At 45.4% G+C, this 22300-nt stretch overlaps 1 protein-coding gene across 1 annotated transcript in view; it reads right to left on the bottom strand.

Annotated features, from left to right (window-relative positions):
* Positions 1-7780: 7780 nt before the first annotated feature.
* The window catches only part of PLPPR4 (phospholipid phosphatase related 4), a 53978-nt gene continuing 39458 nt past the window's right edge, over positions 7781-22300 (bottom strand). The window contains exons 6-7 of the mRNA XM_030573000.1: positions 21245-21418; positions 7781-11547 (exon numbers count right to left, since the gene is read on the bottom strand). Coding sequence (XP_030428860.1) covers positions 10210-11547; positions 21245-21418 — 1512 coding nt within the window. The 3' untranslated portion in view covers positions 7781-10209. The remainder of the gene's footprint in view (positions 11548-21244; positions 21419-22300) is intronic.

Genomic DNA, 22300 nt, shown 5'->3' on the forward strand with positions numbered 1-22300 from the left:
CTTAATCTTTTCTCTAGGAAAGCACTTAACTTTTCTCTTAGGTTCCTTTGAAAATCCTAGCTATACATGTTTCTTTTCTTATTTATGTCATGAACTGTCTGTTTATTAAATCTTTTACTATCTGTGCATCAAAAAGACCAATAGAAACAAAGGGAATTATAAGTTCCCATACACAGTGATAATGTTACAGTAGAAATGAGGGGCCATTTAAAAGTACCTGTTCCCTTAGTATCTGCACATATTATCCCTTTCAGCCAAGTGTTGTATTAAACTCAGTGTATCAGCTGTAAAATTAGGCTCACCAAACAGATTGTGGTGTTTTTACCTCTTATTTCCTGTAACAAAGTGGCTTGCCCAGGGACTAGAAAGCATGGTGCTAAGCCAACCCTAATTATTTTAGGGAAATCAGGTGACCTCCTGTTATGCTACACTATATACCAGGAGTAGGCAACCTATAACAGGTGTGCCAAAGGCGGCACATGAGCTGATTTTCAGTGGCACTCACACTATCTGGGTCCTGGCCACTGGTCTAGGGGGCTCTGCATTTTAATTTTAAATGAAGCTTCTTAAACATTTTAAAAACCTCATTTACTTTACATACAACAACAGTTTAGTAATATATTATAGACTTATAAAAACAGACCTTCTAAAAACGTTAAAATGTATTACTGGCACGCAAAACCTTAAATTAGAGTGAATAAATGAAGACTTGGCACACCACTTCTGCAAGGTTGCCGACCCCTGCTATATATAAAGGCAGGAAGCTGTAGGTAAGGGAGGAAGCTGAGGAGAATGAGCTATGCTTGGAGATACCACAGGAAGTAAGAAGGCTGCTGCAGGGCCTTGATTCAATAGGGGTAAAGCTGAAGCAAAGAGTAGGAGAAAGCTTTCCAGCTAGGGAGGCCTGGGAGAGATCTCTGCCAAGCAGGATGAGACTATAAAGGCCAACTGGGCTGAAAAATGTGTGAGTATGCATATTGTTTTTGGGGGGTGTTAATCAGAAGAAAAACATTGAACTGGGCTTGAGGCCAAGAGGGTTGAAGTGTAACAGAGGACTGAATAAAGTGGCCCCCCAAGATGGGATATTTTTTGAACTACCTGTGGAAAATGAGTTCTTAAAGGGCCCTGAAGAGGGGGAAAACAGAGGCAACATGCTGTAGGGCATCCTCAAGCCATGAGAGGCATTTGATTGTACAAAAGTCTCATTGATCATTGGAGCACCTTGTTGACAGATGTGGGATTATCCCCTTCTCTTTTATTTACTTTCTGAATTATACAGATCTGATCATTGAAGTACTACAGGCTGTAAATCCAATTATCACTGCTGATAAAGCAGGGCAATTAAACTTGGCATCTGAACCATGGCAGCTTACAGGAACTGAGCCTATTGAATGATCAATGCATGTAACAGTCCCATTATTGGCTTTCAACAACATGAGCATTCAGATACTACTTCCTACCAGAAACGCAGCCAGAAGCTATGCAAATAGGGAGAAAACCTAGGGATGTTTGTAGCAGTAGATGGAAACCTCCATGTTGGAATGATCTAATTATTTGAAAACTCTCCTCTCTGTTGGGACAAAGAGGATGATCCATTAGATAACATTGGTGAGTAAAAATACAAGCGAGGGTAGCCACTGATGCCTTCAGTAGGTCCTAGCTACTCTTATTGATGTGCTAGGGAATAGAACTTTCAGCCACTGATAACATCTCTGCATATTTAAAGCACAGCTGGCATGTAGCAGAGCAAAACATAGCTGAGAGTGATCGCATGGTCCAGGCTGGAATTCCATGCAGGCTTGAGATGCAAAAACTCCTGAGTTCTAGTCCCAGTTCTGCAAATGTGTCTCAGTATGTGATTGTGGGCAAGTCACATAACTCAGCCTGATGGAATACCAGAAATATATATATGTTGAATAATTTGTTTGACAAATATAGCTGATATTCATTGAAAAAGGATAATAATATTACTAGCAATAGAGCTGGTTGGATATCCCCAAAATATTACCTCGCTACATTATTAGATGGAAAAATGGCTCTACTTGCTTAATTAAATATTTGTCTATTATGACTCAGTGATCTCTACACAAGTTTTCTTTGCATGTCAGCATCCCCATGTGCAATATGCAGATAAATATTTTTTCCTACTTCACGGGGCATAGTGACTTCTAATGATTAATTAAATGTTGTCACAGTGCTTTGCAAATATATAAGAGCTAGAGGGTGACATGCCAATGTAGGAAATAGGCTGTCTGTGTTGCATTAGAGGAGATTGTGCCAGGTTTTCAAACAACTTATAAAACCCTGCCATTTTAAGTAGAGGAATTTTCCATTTTATTCATGCCACTGCAATCTTGATAACCCTAATGTATTGTAAACTTATATGTACCTGAATTTATTGCCATTCTAGGATACTTCACATCTTTACGAAAACATCATCTACCCATACTGGTATGTGGTCCACTATTTTACAAATGAAAGCACCAACAACCAATTATTGACAGATAAAGCACATGCTAACAGTGGATGTTGTCAAGAAGTCTTTTCAGCTGTGCTCTGTATATGCTTGTGCTGCTAGAGAAGCAAGTGTTTAACATGAATGTGTGGTATGAGCTATTGTTGAGCTGTTATTTATTGCAGTAAAATTATATCTTTAAGGCCAAAAGACTGCTGCTGTCTTCTACAGCTAAGCAGAAAGCCAAAGGGGAGGGGGAGAAGAGAAAAAAATACAAAAAAATCCTACAGGGTAAAAGAAAACTATTTGTTTTTAGTACTCATTGTGCTGTCATTTTCTCCCTAGAGAAACAGTAAACTAATCTATTGCCCTCGAATGTGTAACATTATCTTCTTTGCAATGATCATTGATTTAGATTTCTAAACACCTGAAGAGTGGTGAAGCAAAACAGATTTTATAATTACCAAGCTGAATGCTCTTCACATCCCTGTCAGTTCTTTCTCTACCTCCACACCAGTTAAAAGAACAGGAAAAAAAACCCATCACCTATTGGATACAATAAACACACGCTAATTTCATATCTGAATGCTTTGATGTAATGAGAATGGTGCTTTCAATTATGTTGTATTTAGAAAGGGCAGATATTTGACAGGTTTCAGATTCTTCTTAATGTTCATGTCCACCAGTTGAAGCTGTAATGTGGTTTGGAAACAGCTGGATGACAGTAGCACTAGTTGACAGTGAATAATCCTTGGTTTCTCTTGGAAATCAGAAGTACAGAAAACTATTACCTCAATCCTAAACTGGCCCGAAGCCACCTTTTGTGCCCACCCCTCTCCCACTTAGAGAAATGTTAAACTTTTTCCTTTCTATCACAGGCCTAATTAGGAGCATTATTTCTATACAAGTTAGGATACTGTAGGATTAATTGGCTGTATGAAAATTTTAAATGTAATTTTTTCTTGTCAGATACAAAGTAATTGCATTTATGTGCACAGTCATGATTCCAAAGGTTATTTATTGTTGGATAATTTGCAGGGATCAGGTATGGGTCCCAGAAATTTTGTCCCTCTGCTATGTCAATCAGTGTTTCATCCCATATAAAACTTCCAATGTGAATACTCATGCATGAGTTTAAGGTTCACTCTCTGCAGTACTCAAGTGCCATGAGCTTAATTCCTTTGGGGTCTCAAATGCCCTCAGAAAATGAACACAAAAGAGGTTTGAACATGGGTGGAGTGAGTTAATTATTCAATTCAAGGAAATAATTGCAGAAAAAACTGTTTTATTTGTCGAGCTTTAGTAAGTGGGTACAAGTAAACCAATTGGGGGCAAAGTAAGAATGACTTTGAATAATTTTCAAGGTTTGGATCCATGTGTATAAGCATTCCCTTCCCCATTACTTCCACTTGTTCTTTCTGTCCCATTTCCTCTTTATCTCCCACTGTAGACTGTCACCTACTGCTCAAATACTTGGGTATCATTCCTACTTCAGACTCCACCACATTCAGGCCCAGAGAAGTCCGTGGGAGCTTCTCCATTGACTTTGATGGGTTCAAATCAGGTCCTCAATCTTTCACTTCCCATTAACTCCATACGTTCAGTGCTACAACTGCCTGACATCCCCACCTCAGGTCCAATCTGAGTTTTTCCAAAGCTGCTCCTTTTATCTTACTGTTTTAGATTCATAAGGCCCAGCCGATCTGGTTGAGTTCTAAACTACTTCTCTCTCCCCAATTCCTGGCATCTGAGGGCCTCCTTTTTCCTATAGCATACCGGAGATCAATGCTTTATTAAAGCCACAAAATATGCAAGGTTCCTATTCTCTCATGCTTTCACAACGTCGCTCACAGATGGAGGAATGGATTTCTTTTATGAGAGGCATAACTGAATGTGTTACTGAGCATCTGACAAAGTGAGTATTCATCCATTATACTTCAATACTTCTGTTAGTTTATAAAATGGACTCTGTCGCTGAGCAGCTAAAGTGCTTGAAGAATTTACCATAGGACAGGTGAAGGTCTACTGGACTAAGGATGTTTATATAGAACAGTTGAAGGTTAGACACAATACTTCCCTAAATGTAAACTAGTTATTTTGACTCCACTCTTTAAAGCATGAGCTGAAGGCAATAGTGGGTAATGTACCTGTGTGTATGCACATATGGGTTGGGGTGGAAAGCTGTCATATTTTCCTTGTCTATGTATGGTTTTAAGCCATTTGTTAATGCTTGAGTTTTGATGCCTGATTCATGCTGAGCTATAGGATTTGTTAGATATCTTATCTATATTTTTGTCAACCTTGAATTTACTCAGAACCTCAAGCTATTTATGAATACTTGGTTGTAAAGGCTTTTAAAATATTCCTGCCAAATCAGATGTGCAGTTATGTCACGTAAAAGGTCTTTAGATTTATAGTTAAGTGATAACAGTACAATCTGGCCTCATCTGACTTCTCAATTCCAGGACCTTAGCGGCTTGCTTTAAATCCAGAACAAAATATGTTTAATAGATTCACTTTATTCACTCATGCCTGCAGATGCCTTGAACAGACCTCTTGGCATATTTAATTTGAGGCAATCAATGGTTTTTGTATTAAAAACCAGACACAGGAATAATTTATGAAAGATTGACTTCTGAGCCAAGTATATAGACTCAGTAAAACTGGAAATGTAGAGAAAGACATACTGGACCCAATTCTCCATGGCCCTGCACTCATGTAGTTATTTTCACCAGTGCAAAGTGGACATAACTATTCTGATTCACCAGTGTTTTATGAATTACACCCACTTTGCGTTTGGTGTTAAGGACTACAAGAGATGCAGGGCAATGGAGAGTCTTGTTCACTGGCTACATATTAGCTACATATTAACAGACCCTTAGTACTCAGAGGTCTAGTCACCTTAAGATGCAGCACCTGCAAATACCACCTCCACAGCCTTTTGCTTTTGTTTAATTCCCTGGCCTTTGGCATCCACACATACACACTTGCATAGAGCTGTAATGTCTCAGCTTGGCCTGGTGGAAACATACATGAGATAGGCATGGTGAATGATAATGTAAACTCAACTGAATTCACTTAGGGTCAGCACTTAAAAACCTTATCTGATACCCAATAACCACAGCGTAGGAGACCTGGGCCACCATTCCTTCCAAGACTACAAAACCTAAAGGCATGTCCATGCAGTTTAAAACACTAACATACTTGCATAGTCTATGCTATGTACTTTATTTAATGGTAACATTGTCCCTCATCTTTGTTTAGTGTGTGTGTGAAATATAAAAATGACTCCATCTCATGCATTAATTTTCCTTTCTTTTCCTTCCTGGTTTCATTAAACTTTTTCTTACCTAGAATGGGACATGGGCTATCTTCTCCTGGGTTTTCTTCAGCCATGACGGTTTTTCTTAATCTCGCTCTCTCTCTCACTGTGTTTCCTGTCTTTGCCTTCTTCGTTCCCATCCCAATAATCTCTTTCTACACCACACTTCTCTTTTCTAATTTACCTGATGAATCTATCTCTGTCTCTCTCAATCATCCACACACTTTCTAACTGCTGATTTTGTCTCTGCCCTGCCTTTGTTACATGTTTCTCTAGGAAAATGCTTAACTTCGCTGGTACTGGTAGAAGAGGAATTCTCATCTGCTGCTTTGCTTCTACCCTCCCCGTTTTTCTTTTCCTTCCATTGTACATACATTGTAAGTCCTGTCTTTCTGATTAGCTCTTCACAAGAAGTTAATTTTCTTATGTTCCACAACTATTAATTTTTGACATTTCTCAGTTTCCTTCTATGCCAACTTGATCCCCTCTCCTCGCCATTTTTGCATTCTGAGCATGATTGTGTGGGTAAAATTCAGCCTCTAAAATTGCATGACAACAAGCGGATAAACCCCTTTGCTTTTTACTGGTGAGAACAAATGAAAAACTGCACTGTCCCCTTTTGTGGAAATGGCATGTCCAATCGAAAGCACATTGATATCAAAGGCTATTTTTCCATTGACTTTAACAGGCTTAGGACCAGGCCCTTCATGTCTAGATTCACTGGCTTCACATTTTCATGTGGATTTTTTCACATAGATCTAAGACTTTCTGTCCTTAAGAAGTCCCTTATGCTTTCCTGTATATCTTAGATGGCATGGCTCATGGCTGGGATTAGCTGCCAGAGCTGCCAGATTTTACATTTCTTAAGCTACACATTCATGATGAAAAAAAAAGAAGGGGCCAGAAGTGGGGAAGGAGAGGGGAAATGGGAACTCGACTTCTATTGTGATACAGATGAAATGATTGAACTTCAATGAGGAATTTAATCTTTATTTTTATGATAGCACAATAAACTCACACAGTAGCATTGATCTGTACTTATTTAACAAAATACATTCTAGCAATTTACAAATTTTTCCATTTGAAAACACTGCATAACAGTTTATTAAACACAATATTTTATATATAGAATTTTCATTGAAAAACATATTTAATTTTATATTTCCAGTATTTTTTTTCTCAGTAAAGCACAGCCTAATAAAGAAATTGGTTACGCCTTTTGCAAGTAAGAAAAATTAGACCACTAAGAAGATGCCACTTGTCAATTTATTTCATCCATTTTAAATTAAGGTATTAGTGGAATGTAAACACAGGCTAATTTTACAAAAGGCTCCTTATCAGATATACATGCAGAGGTCTGAGTTCCAATGTATATCTTATTACATTTGTTTTCTAATGTAATATAATTTGATAAGCCATTATTAAAAAGAGTAGCCTTTGGCACTTTGAGTAAAAAAAGAATACCGTTTATCAATATTATGTAAAGAACAGAATTTCAGTGATTACACAAGTGCTTTAAAATCTTTTGTTAAGAAATAGGAAACCTTGATAGGAAAAATATCACACTGCACTTGAAATAATGCAGCAAATTTCAGAGTAGTAAAAGCAACATATGCTAGATGCCCATAAATGGCCCAACTAAAACCAAGGAATAAAGAGCAACCACTCCCACCAGAAACCCTATCATCTCCAAAACAGTTATATTGCCGGAGAGCATATTGTATAATTCTTGGTTTATTGCCAGTATTTCCAGTTGCAGTTTTCCATTTCTTTTTTTAGGTTCATCTACTTATGTCCCCCCTCTTGAATTTTTAGGCCAGCAATGACTGTCATTAAAGCTAATCCAACCTGCTCAATTGTGTACCCAAACTAAGCTAAAGCCAACAATTTTTTATTCAAGACAATCCATGTGTTTGCAATCATTAGGAAATGTGTAATAAAGGTTTGATATTAAATACCAAGGACTGAATACTCAATTTTATATATATATATATATATATATATATAGAAACAAAAACGAAACAAAACAAACCTTGTGAATATTATAATCTGAAAATGCATATTCTAAAAATTACTTTTCTTTTCTCACCGTTCCCTAGTTTCTGTGGTTACGTTCACCAGCTACAGTGCCCAATAGTAACACTCACCATTAGTAGCAGGACATTTCCTTAAACATAATCTGCAGAATTCACCCTTGGAATCTCAGAGGTGGGGCAGGGGCATCTTTGTTCAGACTGGCAGGGAAAACAGATATTGGCTCCATTAAGGGTCTCCCTGCCCCCTTCCTTCAGGGAGTTAGGGAAGGGGGAAGTATCACCTGAGATGGTGGGATGGCCAGCAGGGCTCAGGTCAATCATTGGTCCCTGTACACTGGAATGGGCAGGGCTGTGGGAAGAGGGTATCTAAGCCTGGGCCTTTGGCTGGAATTGCCTTTCATGCCTCCAGCCCCTGGGATTAGAGTAGGTCCTGGGATTGTTTGGTCAGCTGTGAGCATTGCACTAGACACCTTATTTGGGACTAGGATTTTTTCCCTTACTGCCAGATTGGGTTTTTTTGCCTCCTCCACAGCAGCTCAGTGACCTGGTGGAGTAGGTTCAAGCTGTTGCAATTTAGCAGGTGGCAAGTGTCCAGTACAGGTACTCGTTCCATAGGGACACAGCTCCCTCATGAACCAGAATTGGACGTTGATTTAGGGGGTGCCTTCCCCTAAAGCTGCTCAGGAGGAATGGGGCTAAGGCTCCTAATGTCTGGTTCAGCAGGAAGACAACCCCATATCATCAGCCCTTTAGCCCTCCTATGGGGGCTCCCATTGGGGTCCTGAGAGTTGGGGGACTGATCCACTAGGCGGAAATAATTAAGGAAGGAATAAGGACCTGAACTGTACAAGGTATTGCCTGGTAGTTCCCAGATGAACTAAATTAATAAAGTTGCAGCCTAATTACACCAAATCCCTTGCATCTTGTCTGTCCTTCTGTATGTCCAGGACAAAGCCATTTTAGTTTCCTTTAGAGTCTAGTTTAGCAATTCCTGGCAACACAGATTCCAAGAAGGCAAGTTATTTCCTCATATTATACAAGCATTATAAGAAGGATCACACCATTAGGAGTTCATCCATATTCTCTCCAGTGCCAGGACACAGCCCTCTTGATTCCTAACTAGAAAAAATGCCATGTTTAAGGAGGCTCTTATTGAGTCTGTCCCAGGGACCCCAATAGCACCTGAGGCACTCTGCAACACTCATGATTTGATTCTGCATACTAAGACATTCCACATTTAAAGCAAAGCATTATAAATAAGGATCCACTATGATAAGAGTGAAGCTTATGGTCGTTTTGTGCTAAGCTAAGCAAGTGAAGTGAGTATATCCAAGTGTGAGCTAAAAGGCTTATTAATCAATAGCTAGGGACTGATCAGGCAGTAGCAATTTCAGTTTTCATGGCTCACCTTCTTTTACAGCAAATTTATTTGCAGTTATCAGTGTCAAGCATTATCTAGTTAAAAATTAATAGAAAAAGATAAGGTCTGCAGAGAGACAAAATGAGCGCTTGTAAAAATGCTAAATCTGTATTATTTTATGTACTTTAAAAGATCCCTTTTAAAACAATACTTAAAACAGTTCTACAAGTTAGCCCACTAAGAAGAAGCCTCTTCATTAGTAGCACCTGTACTTAAAACAAAAGTTGAGCACCAGCAGCAGCAAAACTATTCAAACTAGATAATTATTCCACTCTAATGGAACGTCATCCACATATTTTTTGTTGCAGTAAACATTATTTCAAAGAACTACACAAAATCTTTGCAATCTTTTCGTATGGCAAATCCACAATAACAAAGCTGTAAATATTTCCTACTCTACATGAATGCAGCCAGCATCGTCATAATATTAGCAATATTACGTTTAAGTAACTGCACATCAATATGTCATGTGTTGGAGTTTAACGGGTATGTAAATTTTCAAAATATGTAAAGTTATAATCAGCACCATCCTGTATTAAAGTTTTGGTGCAAAATCTGCAAAGGTGAATATACAACACTGATACAGCCTTTGCTGTGAAAAATTCATTTGTCCTCAGACATAAATATAAATAAAATAAAAAAATTGGCACATTCAGGAAATAAAGTGTCTGTGTTCAAGACCATCATTTTGATTGATATCATCACCCTCAGAGAAATGTTTTTAGTCTGGTGAAACAAGTTGTAAGAAAACTCTTCACATTAGGTTCTTGCATTGTGCTTCCCCCCTCCCTTAATCGCATGAAACCCACAAGCTCATGCACATTATACATCAGCAATGTTCAACAATAGTCAGGCCGATGGTCAGTAAATTTGGCACATCAAGAATATTTCTGAATCCACTCAAAAAGAAATAGAGCCCAAGCTTTATCAAAATGTGTTAATTCTTGGTAATATGGATCAGGTGACATGTCTCCGTTCATTCTTTGTAAGCTCTTGTGGGGGATGTTCCTTTATAGAAGATGTTTCTGGTGTTCTCTGGGCTGCTCCCTCTTTCAGGGATTAAAATAATGTTACCTTTTCTTCGAAGTGTGGAGTCACGGCTCGAAGAGATGGACAGAGTTTCTGAGCCAATCTCACTTCCCTCCACTGGTGTGACTCTTATAGTGGTAATCCCATGATGGTGATGCTCACTGTTATCTATGTTACTTCTTTTCCTGTCACCAGACCCATAACTGTCTTTCAAGGATTCACAGCTCTCAGAGTCTCTATTGAGATCATTTAGCTCATAAATTTGACGAAGGCTACCTTTCTCAGGAGCTTTCCATTTCCAAGATCCACTCCCTTCACCTTCTGATGGCACCTGAATTATGGGTCTGTTATTTTCTGGATGGGCCTCAACTCTTACAATACCGCTGGGTTCATGATCTGTCAAGGTTTTATATCGGATGGCTCCAGTACAGGTGACTGTGCTGCCCTCTGAATTCTTAGGACTGCTCTGAAGCACTCCTTGCTGCTTTGACATGGCTATTACTTGCATGATTCTTGGCTGACTGTTGCTTCTACATGCAACGCTTTTCTCTGCAGCTTTCAGCCATTTGGCCCTAGCTGAACTACTTTTGGGAGATGTGTTTATATTTTCCTGGGTCTCTTCAGGAATATGGACTAGCTGTGAAGAACCAGGACGTGACTGAATAGAAACTCTTGGCCCGCCAGAAAGACTAGCATTATTACAACCTGGAATGCTGCCAGGCTGAATTTTCAGGTACTGATTGCTTGGGCCATGATGATCACCATTAACACCCACTCTGGATGGCTCAGAGCTTGATCTCATTTCAATAGCCCTTGGTGGTGAATGGCCAGTTTCAGTCTCTATTACTTGCAAAGACAATTTTCGACTTTCATTCTTATTCTTCCATTGAGAAAGAAGTTGCTTGGAACGGGCAGAATCCATTGATGCATGAATTGTTGCGTTTCGTCTAGCTGGATCTTCCAGTGATGGCGTGTTGACTCTTGGCAAAGTGTTGCTGAAAGTAACCATATTTTCCTTTCCCATGGGGCTTCGTGGAGTTATAATCTCTACATCAGCATTTGCTCTCTTGAGGTTAGTCAGGGATCCAGAATCTCTATGGTTTCGATTCAGAATACTCTCAGAATGGTGAGAGGAACGCCCGTCACTATGGCCACCATTTTTACCTGGTAAAATTCTGTTGGCATCTTGACTAAGGTCTGTCAAAGATCTTAATGGTTCTCTTTGCAGATTCTGGTGAAATACATTCTCTTCACTTGGTAAGAAGTTCCCCACAGCATACAGACCCTGACATTTGGATAGAAGCATTAGACAATTATGGAAAAACAAATATTTTCAGACACTTTAATTATACTTTCATGGCTTTAAATAAACAGAGAATGCATAATATTAATACAGCTAAATGGACACGATTTGTTCAGTTTGTTTTCTTTCCATTACTACTTAGCACCAATACAAATCTTATTCATTGTTCCAATTTTTGCCCTCAGTCCTGTACATGCAGGTATATATAAAGTGGTACCATTGTGATCCTTGGTTACACCCAGGTAGTCCAAGAGAATATCTGTGAAAAGTGAAGGATTATTTCCCCCCCTCCTACAAAGCAGCAGATATAGTACAAGGGAGAGTGTTTGTTTTGTTTTTAAAATAATGTTTTCACAATTCCTGGCCTTTGCTTAAGTAATGTTTACAGCTCCACAACTGTCTGCTCTGATTTACTGAACCTTGTTCCAGCCTGATTAGTTCTCTGCTCAATGGTTCTGCCCTTTCTACTGCGTAATGATCATGTAATACAATATCTACATGATAGAACAATTTATCAGCTTTGAAACAATTGGCTTCCAAGGTATCCAGAACTTCAGCAAGGTTTAGCTTCATGACGTTTAATCCATTCAGTGGGCCAGTTTGTAAAACAATATTATTAAATTCTCTCACTAGAATTTCTTTAAAACAGTCCAAATACTTGAGCTAATCACTCAGGTTAATTCTTTGCGCTACTTCCAGATCTGTTTGTAATTACTCAGTATTAACTTCCCCTCCACCCCCTCCCCATTGATTTTTACTTTTCTGGGCAGATTTGCTGGCTGCAGGGTATTTAGAACCACGAGTCTCTGAACAGTCTATCTGCACGCTGAGTCAAGAACATGCTTGAGTGTGTGTTTCAAACATAGGAACAATTCAATTTTTTTGTGAATGTTGTAAATGTTTACATGCACTTGTCATTTTAGGTGGCATTCAGTAGTAAATAAAACAGTTCCGGATCAGGTTGCAATACACAGGAACTGACCATTTTCATATACAGTGTGATTTCAATAGTCTATTCATGTTGGTGTTCCTTCTACCACTCTAAAAGCTACTGCCTCTCTAATATCATCCTCTGGTGAGGGCATTGCATATAGCAGAGGTTCTCAAACTTTTGTACTGGTGACCCCTTTCATATAGCAAGCCTCTGAGTGTGACCCTCCTTATAAATTAAAAACACTTTAAAAATATTTAATGCTATTATAAATGTTGGAGGTGAAGCAGGGTTTGGGGTGGAGGCTGACAGCTCGCAACCGCTCATGTAATAACCTCGCGACCCCCTGAGGAGTCACAACCCCCAGTTTGAGAACCCCTGGCATACAGCCTGTACTGTCATGTGATTATCACAGGGGTCGGCAACCTTTCAGAAGTGGTGTGCCAAGTCTTCATTTATTCACTCTAATTTAAGGTTTTGCGTGCCAGTAATACATTAACGTCTTTAGAAGGTCTCTTTCTGTAAGTCTATAATATATAACTAAACGCTTGTATGTAAAGTAAATAAGGTTTTTAAAATGTTTAAGAAGCTTCATTTAAAATTAAATTAAAATGCAGAGCCCCCTGGACTGGTGACCAGTTCCTGGGCAGTGTGAGTGCCACTGAAAATCAGCTCACGTGCCGCATTTGGCACACATTCCATAGGTTGCCTACCCCTGGATTATCATGTGACTGAACATCATCTATTTTAATATTATATTGAAAAGAATTTCTGACTCATTTTGGTTCATAACTGGATGCAGGGAAACATCTTCTCCTTACCCACACAGAACCCAGGCAAATTGCTGTCACTAGAATTCCTTGAGCACTGGGGAGGCTAGGGGGTAGCTAGCCTGGCAGCATTCTCCAGACAGGGGTGGTCTAGTTTTTCTGCTGCCCCAAACATGACAGTCAGGCAACCTTTAGTGGCTTGCCTGCGAGAGGTCCCTGGTCCCGCGGATTTGGCGGCTTGCCTGAGTGAGGTCTGCTCATCCCGTGGCTTCGGCATACCCAGGGCCGAATTGCTACCAAATCTGCAGGACCAGCTGACCTCCCGCAGGCGCGCCGCTGAAGGCAGCCTGACTGCCGCCCTCGCAGGGACTGGTAGGGCGCCACCCACGGCTTGCCGCCCCAGGCACGCGCTTGGAGCGCTGGTGCCTGGAGCCGCTGCTGTCTGCAGACTTAAGAAGACATAAACCAGTCAGACTGGGGATGTGTCCAGAGCCCCACTTCCTAGCACACACAACACCAAGCACTGAAGGTTATGTTTGTTATGCTTTTCACCAATGGGATGTAAGGAGAGCTAAGCCTTTCTTGAATCCTTCCAGCTGCTTCTACCCTGTATATGTGGAGGGCCTCAGAGGATCCCTGCTCAGGCAGCACAGTTCTGCACAACCTCCCCCACATGTTCCAATGATGTACAAGGGTACTACATTGCCCTTAGTTTGTTACCAACTTGGCAATAAGACGGTTACTTACCTTTGTAACTGTTGTTCTTCGAGATGTGTTGCTCATATCCATTCCAGTTAGATGTGTGCGCGCCGCGTGCACGTTCGTCGGAGAAACTTTTACCCTAGCAACCCAGGCGGGTCGGCTGGGCGCCCCCTGGAGTGGTGCCGCTATGGCGCCCAATATATATCCCAGCCGACCCGGCCACCCTTCAGTTCCTTCTTGCCGGCTACTCCGACAGTGGGGAAGGAGGGTGGGTTTGGAATGGATATGAGCAACACATCTCGAAGAACAACAGTTACAAAGGTAAGTAACCGTCTTTTCTTCTTCGAGTGATTGCTCATATGCATTCCAGTTAGGTGATTCCCAAGCCTTACCTAGGCGGTGGGGTTGGAGTGAGATGTGGCGATATTTAAAACTGCTACGCTGAAGGCCGCATCATCTCTTGATTGTCTGACTAGCGCATAGTGTGCGGTGAATGTGTGGACCGATGACCAGGTCGCTGCACGGCATATCTCCTGGATAGGCACGTGCACCAGGAAGGCTGCCGACGTCGCCTGAGCTCTTGTGGAATGTGCAGTGAAGTGGCTAGAGGGGGCACGAGCTAAGTCATAGCATGCGCGAATGCATGCGGTTACCCAGGAGGAAATCCTCTGAGAGGAGATTGGTTGACCTCTCATCCGTTCTGCAATCGCCACAAACAGCTGAGGGGACTTCTGAAATGGCATTGTTCGCTCGATGTAGAAAGCGAGTGCTCTACGTACATCTAAGGAGTGCAGTTGCTGTTCCCGCCGAGAAGAGTGTGGCTTCGGGAAGAAGACGGGGAGGAAGATGTCCTGGTTGGGATGGAAGGCAGAAACAACCTTAGGGAGGAACGCCGGGTGGGGTCGCAGGTGCACTTTGTCCTTATGGAAGACGGTGTAGGGTGGATCCACTGTGAGAGCTCTCAGCTCTGAGACCCGTATGGCCGATGTAATGGCCACCAAGAAGGCCGTCTTCCACGACAGGTACGTGAGCGAGCAAGTCGCCAGTGGCTCGAATAGCGGGAGCGTGAGCCTGTTCAGGACCAGGTTAAGGTTCCAGGTAGGAGCAGGGCGGCATACGGGGGGGTAGAGACGCTCCAGGCCTTTAACAAACCTGGCGACTAAGAGGTGGAAGAATATGGAGCGGCCACCCTCTCCTGGCCAAAAAGCGGATATGGCTGCTAAGTGTACCTTTAAGGAGGATGTCGCCAGGCCCTGCTGCTTAAGGTACCAGAGATAGTCTAGGACCGTGGGAATTGGGGCCTGCGTAGGGTTCACCCCTTGAGAAGTGCACCAGCAAGAGAAACGTTTCCACTTTGCCCTGTATGTTGAGCGAGTGGAAGGCTTCCTGCTGTTAAGGAGTATACGTTGGACCGGTGCGGAGCAGCTGAGCTCCGCCATGTTCAGCCATGCAGGAGCCACACCGTGAGATGCAGGGCTCGTAGGTCCGGGTGACGAAGCGTGCCGTGATCCTGCGTAATCAGGTCCGGGTGGAAAGGAAGGGGAATTGGGGGGTCCACAGACAGGTCCAGCAAGGCGGTGAACCAGTGCTGTCTGGGCCACGCAGGTGCGATCAGGATTAGACGCGCTTTGTCCCTGCGCAGCTTTAACAGGACCTTGTGCGCCAGAGGGAACGGAGGGAAGGCATACACAAGGTGGCGGGTTCATGGCAGGAGAAATGTGTCCGTGATCGACCCAGGAGAGAGACCCTGAAAGGAGCAAAACTCCTGGCACTTCCTGTTGGACTTGGTTGCGAAGAGGTCTATGTGGGGAAATCCCCACCTCTGGAAGATGGAATGGATGACATCCGGTCTGATCGACCATTCGTGGCAGAGGAAGGATCGGCTGAGTCTGTCCGCCAGCGTGTTCTTGACCCCTGGGAGGAAGGATGCCACCAGGTCTATTGACTGGGCTATGCAGAAGTCCCAGAGTCGAATGGCTTCCTGACATAGGGGAGACGAACAGGTTCCCCCGTTTGTTGATATAATACATGGCCGTTGTGTTGTCCGTGAGTACGGAAACACAACGGCCGTGTAGGTGTCGTTGAAATGCCTGGCAGGTGAGGCGGACTGCCCTCAGCTCCCGGACATTTATGTGGAGGGACAGCTCTTGGGACGATCAGAGACCCTGGGTGCGCAGGTCCCCTAAGTGGGCCCCCCACCCCAGTGATGATGCATCGGTTGTTAGAGTCACTGATGGTTGCTGAGAATGGAAGGGCATCCCCGCACATACTAGGGATGGGGTCAGCCACCAGTCGAGGGAGCGGAGAGGGTGGGGGGGACCGTCACCAATACATCTAGGTGGTCCCTGCTCGGGCGGAATACGGAATGAAGCCACGTCTGGAAGGGCCTCATTCGGAGTCTGGCATGCTTTGTCACGTAAGTGCATGCGGCCATATGCCCTAGAAGTGTGAGGCAGGTGCGAGCCGAGGTGATTGGGGATGCCTGCAAGCTCCGAATGATCACACCGATCGTCTGGAAGCGAGGTTGAGGTAAGTAGGCCCTGGCCTGAGTAGAGACCAGGGTCGCGCCTATGAAGTCTAACCTCTGTGTGGGGACCAGGCTGGATTTCTCGGCATTGATAAGCAGGCCTAGCCGGGAGAAGAGGTCCGTGATGGCCTCGACATGTCGTCGCACCTGCGACTGGGAGGACCCCTTCAGGAGCCAGTCGTCGAGGTACGGGAAGACGTGGATTTTCCGCTGACGGAGGTGGGCAGCCACAATGGCCATGCACTTGGTGAACACCCTCGGGGCTGTAGAGAGGCCGAAGGGCAGAACTGCAAACTGGAAGTGCTGATGTGTGACCGTGAAGAGGAGGTACTTCCTGTGCGGTGGAAAGATGGCAATATGGAAGTACGCGTCCTTCATGTTGAGGGCGGCATACCAGTCTCCAGGATCCAGGGATGGGATAATGGTTCCCAGGGAGATCATGCGGCACTTTAACTTTAGCATCCACTTGTTGAGGCCCCGCAGGTCTAGGATGGGTCTGAGACCTCCCTTGGATTTGGGGATCAGAAAATATCGGGAGTAGAATCCCTTGCCTCTCTCGCCTAGAGGTACTTCCTCTATAGCTCCCGCCGCCAGGAGGGAACGAACCTCCTGCAGGAGGGTTTGCTCGTGAGAGGGGTCCCTGAAGAGGGACCAGGAAGGGGGGCGGGAAGGGGGTGAGGAAGCAAATTGTAGATGGTATCCGTGCTTCACTGTCCGTAGCACCCAACGGTCTGATGTTAACCGGGACCACGCCGGGAGGAAGTGGGAGAGGCGGTTGGAGAAGGAAGGGGAAGGATCCTGTCTTGAGTCTGGTATGTCGTCCCCGGGTGCACCTTCAAAAGCTGGACTTGGGGCCTGGCTATGCCTTGGAAGGCCCTTGGTTTTGGCCTTCCTGGGAGCTGGGTTGGCGTCTGTTGAGATCCTGCCTCTGACGGGGTGGGAAGTATGGGCGCCGTGCTTGGGGCCTGAAGGGTCTATGCTGGGTGGAAGGTGTATGCATCCCCAGCGAGCGAATGATGACTCGATTGTCCTTCAGGTTTTGTAATTTGGAGTCCGTCTTGTCCGAGAACAACCCTTTCCCGTCAAAGGGTAGGTCCTGGACTGTATATTGTAGTTCCGGGGGTAGTGTAGAGGCTTGAAGCCATGAAATGCGCCTCATGGTAATGCCGGATGCCAGGGTTCTGGCTGCCGAGTCCGCAGCGTCGAGGGAGGCCTGGAGGGAGGTCCTGGCCACCTTCTTACCCTCCTCCATGAACGCGTTAAATTCCGTGCACGAGTCCTGGGGTAGCAGTTCGGCGAACTTACCCACCTCCGCCCATATGTTGTAGTTATAGCGCCCCAGTAGGGCCTGCTGGTTGGCCACACGGAGTTGCAAGGCCCCAGCTGAGTACACCTTGCGACCCATGAGGTCCATCCGCTTAGCGTCCTTGGATTTGGGGGCCGGTGCCTGCTGGCCATGCCGCTCCCTGTCATTGACCGACTGCACCACTAGGGAGGAAGGAGGAGGGTGGACATACAGGTACTCGTACCCCCGAGAGGGTACCATGTACTTCCTTTCCACTCCCTTAGCTGTCGGCGGGATGGAGGCTGGTGACTGCAAGAGGTTGTCGGCGGTAGACTGGATAATCTTTATGAATGGGAGGGCTACCCGGGTAGGAGCATCGGCCGAGGGGATGCTCACTACCGGGTCCTCAACCTCTGAGACCTCCTCCACCGGGAGGTTGATATTAAGGGCCACTCTACGGAGGAGGTCCTGGTGGGCCCTGAGGTCTATAGGTGGGGGTCCCAACGCTGATGACCCAGCCACTGCCTCATCTGGCGAGGAGGAGGAGGAGGATACTCCGGGGATGAGGGTATCCTGCGCAGTCTCTTGTTCTTGGCCTGGTTCCTGTTCGTGTTGCCCCGGGGAGTCTGGCGGCTGTTTGTCCGACTCGACCACGAGGGGGTGGGAAACAGTGGCCTCTGGCCCCCGATGCTCTGAGGCGGTGGAACGTGCCTGAGGCATGGGGGCACCCTGGGCCTGATGGTAAGCCCAGGGTGTCCAAAAGCCCCACTGTTGGGCCCCTGTGTCCTGCGGGTGGGGGTCTTGGAACACTCCCAGTGGTGCTTCGGGGTCCTGGTCCCGTTCATAATAGCTACCCACCTGGGAGGATGCTGACGTGCCCCTGGATGGCCATGGTGGAGCGGCAAAAGCCGGTGCCGCGGTACCGACCGACCTCACACCTCTGGATAGCAGTGACCGGTGTCTGTATCGGTGTTGAGAGCGAGACCGGGACCTGCGACCGGCTCGGTGCCGGGAGGTCGACCGGGATCGCGAGTGTCGTTGTCTAGATCTGCTCCTGGAGGTGCGGTGCCCACCGCGGTGCCGTGAGCTGGAGCGGTGCCGGGAGTACCTAGTTGACGCTCGGGACGTCGACCGGTGCCGGGAGCCCGACCGGTGCCGAGAGCACGATCAGAACCGTGGTGTTCGGTGCCGGGAGCCTGAGCGGTGCCGGGAGCCTGAGCGGTGCCGAGGCGATCGGTGCCGGGAGTCCGACCGGTGCCGGGATCGGGATCGACGTCGCGAGTCTGAGTGGCGCCTCAATGCCGAGCGTCCGTGGGACCGCGATCTGGAGTGGTGCCGGTCTGCTACACTGACCGAAGCTGGTCTGGTCAGGGTCGGTTTGCCCATAGAGCATAGTACACGCACCGGCGGTGCCGGGGGGGAAGGGCATGGTGCCTCGGTGATGGCGATTAGCTCTCTTGCCGCGGCGAATGTCTCCAGGGTAGAGGGTGAAGCGAGCTCTACCACGGTGCGTACCGGGGAGCTGCCAGGTGCCGGACTCGACGGCCCCTGCGGGGTCGGAGTTAACGGTACCGGCTTAGACGGTGCCGCGGCAGGTATCGGTGCCGGGCGATCCGCCTTTTGCGCAGGATCTGATTGTGGGGCGGCTGGTGGCGAGATGATCTGTGCCTTCGCCACCTTCGGCCTCGGGGAGAGGGAGCGGCTCTGGGCCGGTTTCGGTGCCGGCTTCTTGGTGGTAGCACTCGGTGCCGCGGTGCCCTTGCTCACTGGTTGGCTTGCGCTCGGTGCCGAGGGCGAAGGTGTCAGGGCCGCTTCCATCAGGAGCTGTCTCAATCTAATGTCCCGCTCCTTCTTGGTCCTTGGCTTGAAGGACTTACAGATCGGGCACTTGGCAGATAAGTGCGACTCCGCGAGGCACTTCAAGCAGGAGTCATGGGGTCTCCAACTGGCATGGGCTTGTGACAAGCCGAGCACTGCTTGAAGCCCGATGAGCTGGGCATGAGCTCTGGCTCCCGGTGCGGGGGTGGGGGGGTACCCCCAATCCCCTCACTACAACTAATAACTACACTAACAACACTAGATAACTGACTAACTAACAACTATATATCTATATATGTACAATAACAATTATAACTACTATATACAATGATAGCGAAACGAGCTGCTAGGGAGTGTGCAGGTCAGCGAAGCCGCTCTCCACAGTTCCAACGACCGACACGGGCGGTAAGAAGGAACTGAAGGGTGGCCGGGTCGGCTGGGATATATATTGGGCGCCATAGCGGCGCCACTCCAGGGGGCGCCCAGCCGACCCGCCTGGGTTGCTAGGGTAAAAGTTTCTCCGACGAACGTGCACGCGGCACGCACACACCTAACTGGAATGCATATGAGCAATCACTCGAAGAAGAATTATTGTACCTTGTGACGGACTCAGGCCAGAAGGCTATAAGAAGGTAGTGGAAGGCAGGTATATCAACCTCAGAATGAGCAGGTCCCTGTTCCCTGGATAGTCAGACAAGGGCTACTCCAGGCCAGTCAAGACACCTGATGCTAATTTAGTCAGTTAAGGCTGTTAGGCTAATGGAGACAGCTGGAACCAATTAAGGTCCCACTTATACTGCTTTAAAAGCTCTCCTTTCCAGTTCTCTCGAGAGGAGCCCAGGTGAAAAGAGCTGGAGGAGAGGAAGCTTTCTGAACCCTGAGGTAAGGGTGAAGCTTGGAAAAGGGGAGCACGGGGAAGTAGCTCAGGGAATCAAAGCAATGTCAGTGGAGGAGGGAAGTCGCTAACAGCTGCTATCATTAGGGTCCCTGGGCTGGAACCCGGACTAGACGGCGGGCCCAAGTTCCCCGCTTCCTCCCTCTGCATGATCTACAGAGATCCCTTTGAAAGGAGAAACAGACTGTGGAGCAGGCAGGAGACCAAACAGTGCCTATGGAGCTCTAAGGAGCAACAGAGACGGTGGCGATTCCACCCTCCCACCTCCCATACTGGCCTGTGATGAAAATAGCTCAATAGCTGTAACCTTTGCCGCCATACTGGGAAAGGGAGGTCATATTGAGGGCCTTAGCGAGCTTCTTAGGCCACTGTATCCACCAGGAAGTGTGGGACCCACCAATACAGGAATGGAGCTTTGTCATACTTCTTATGGGGAAACTGCTGCTTGTGAATAAATTATGCCTAGAAATGGGGCTTGGTGTTGGACACTGAGAAATTATGTTCCTTTCATGGGTGGAGAAAAGAGAAAGTGATGTTGGCACACCTGTTGTGCTGAAGCCTGCTGCATGAGGGCAGCCTAGGTGGGGTGTCATCCCTATGACAGGCATCCATTTCAAATGGAGAGACCTGCTTCCTGTCCCCCCTTTATCAGTTTATCTCCAGAAATGACACTTATGTAGAATTTGTTAGCCCACTGCAATCTGAATGACTTTTTTTTCTAAAACTTAGAACACATTCATGCTGTATTTACCAAATAGAGAGCAATTCCTCCTCCTATTAGAAAACCACAATAGACATCAACTGGATGGCTCTTGTACTGGGTGATTCGAGTCAGGCCACATATAATTCCACAGATGATAAATGCAAAGACGAGAAGAGGCTTCAGGAGTTTGGAGGAGTCGGTTAAAGTGGAATTGAAGTACATCTTGAAAAGAGAAGAAAAAGTGATTTATGAAATTTCAGATTGACCTAAGAGGACATAACTTTATTTCATGTACCGTTTCTTCAACTGAATACAAAGGAATGCCTGGTATATTCTTATTGCATCAGTTTTGTTGATTTTATTTTTAATTCTTGGTAAAACCCATTCAACTGCTATAGAAAAATCTTTAGTCACAATGGGACCACTTCTGAAGTCCTTATTCCTTTCCTAAGCCAAACTCTCACTGAAGACAGTGCAACTCAGACCTGAGTAAGGATTTGGTGTGTTGCAAATATAACTAGCTGAGAAGCTAGTGCTTCTGTAACATAGGAATTGTCCTACCAGATGAGACCCATCATCCAGCTAATACAGTGTTTCTGAGAGCAGTTAGTACCAGATACTTTAGAGCAGTGTTTCTCAGCCACTGGGTCATGATCCCTGGGTGTATGTCACAAAAAGCAATCACGATGTGCTGAAAATGTTGTTATAATCTAAAGCAAAGAAAATCTTGCTCCTCCACTTCCCTTAACTTTCATGGTCAAGTATTGTCTGTTGAATATGTAACCATGCACACAATTAAATTACGTAGACTTATCATGGTTAGCCTTAATTTATTTTTTACTCTTATTAGGATAGTAAGTGTACAGGGATGGTGAAATGTTTTGACTTTGAATAAGGAATCACTAACCTAAAAAGGTTGAGAAACACTGGTTTAGAGGAAGGTGCAAGAGATCCCACAGTAGGCAGATGTGAGGTAATCATTCCCTACCCTACCCCCAGGAAGGTTTAAATTTAGTCAGTAATGGTGGTGGTTGCTTATTTATTTGCATTGCAAAAGTGCTTAGAAGCCCCAGTTATGAATCAGGACCCCATTGTGCTAGGCAC

This window comes from Gopherus evgoodei, chromosome 8 (genome assembly GCF_007399415.2).
Source record: "Gopherus evgoodei ecotype Sinaloan lineage chromosome 8, rGopEvg1_v1.p, whole genome shotgun sequence".
Lineage (NCBI taxonomy): Eukaryota > Metazoa > Chordata > Testudines > Testudinidae > Gopherus > Gopherus evgoodei.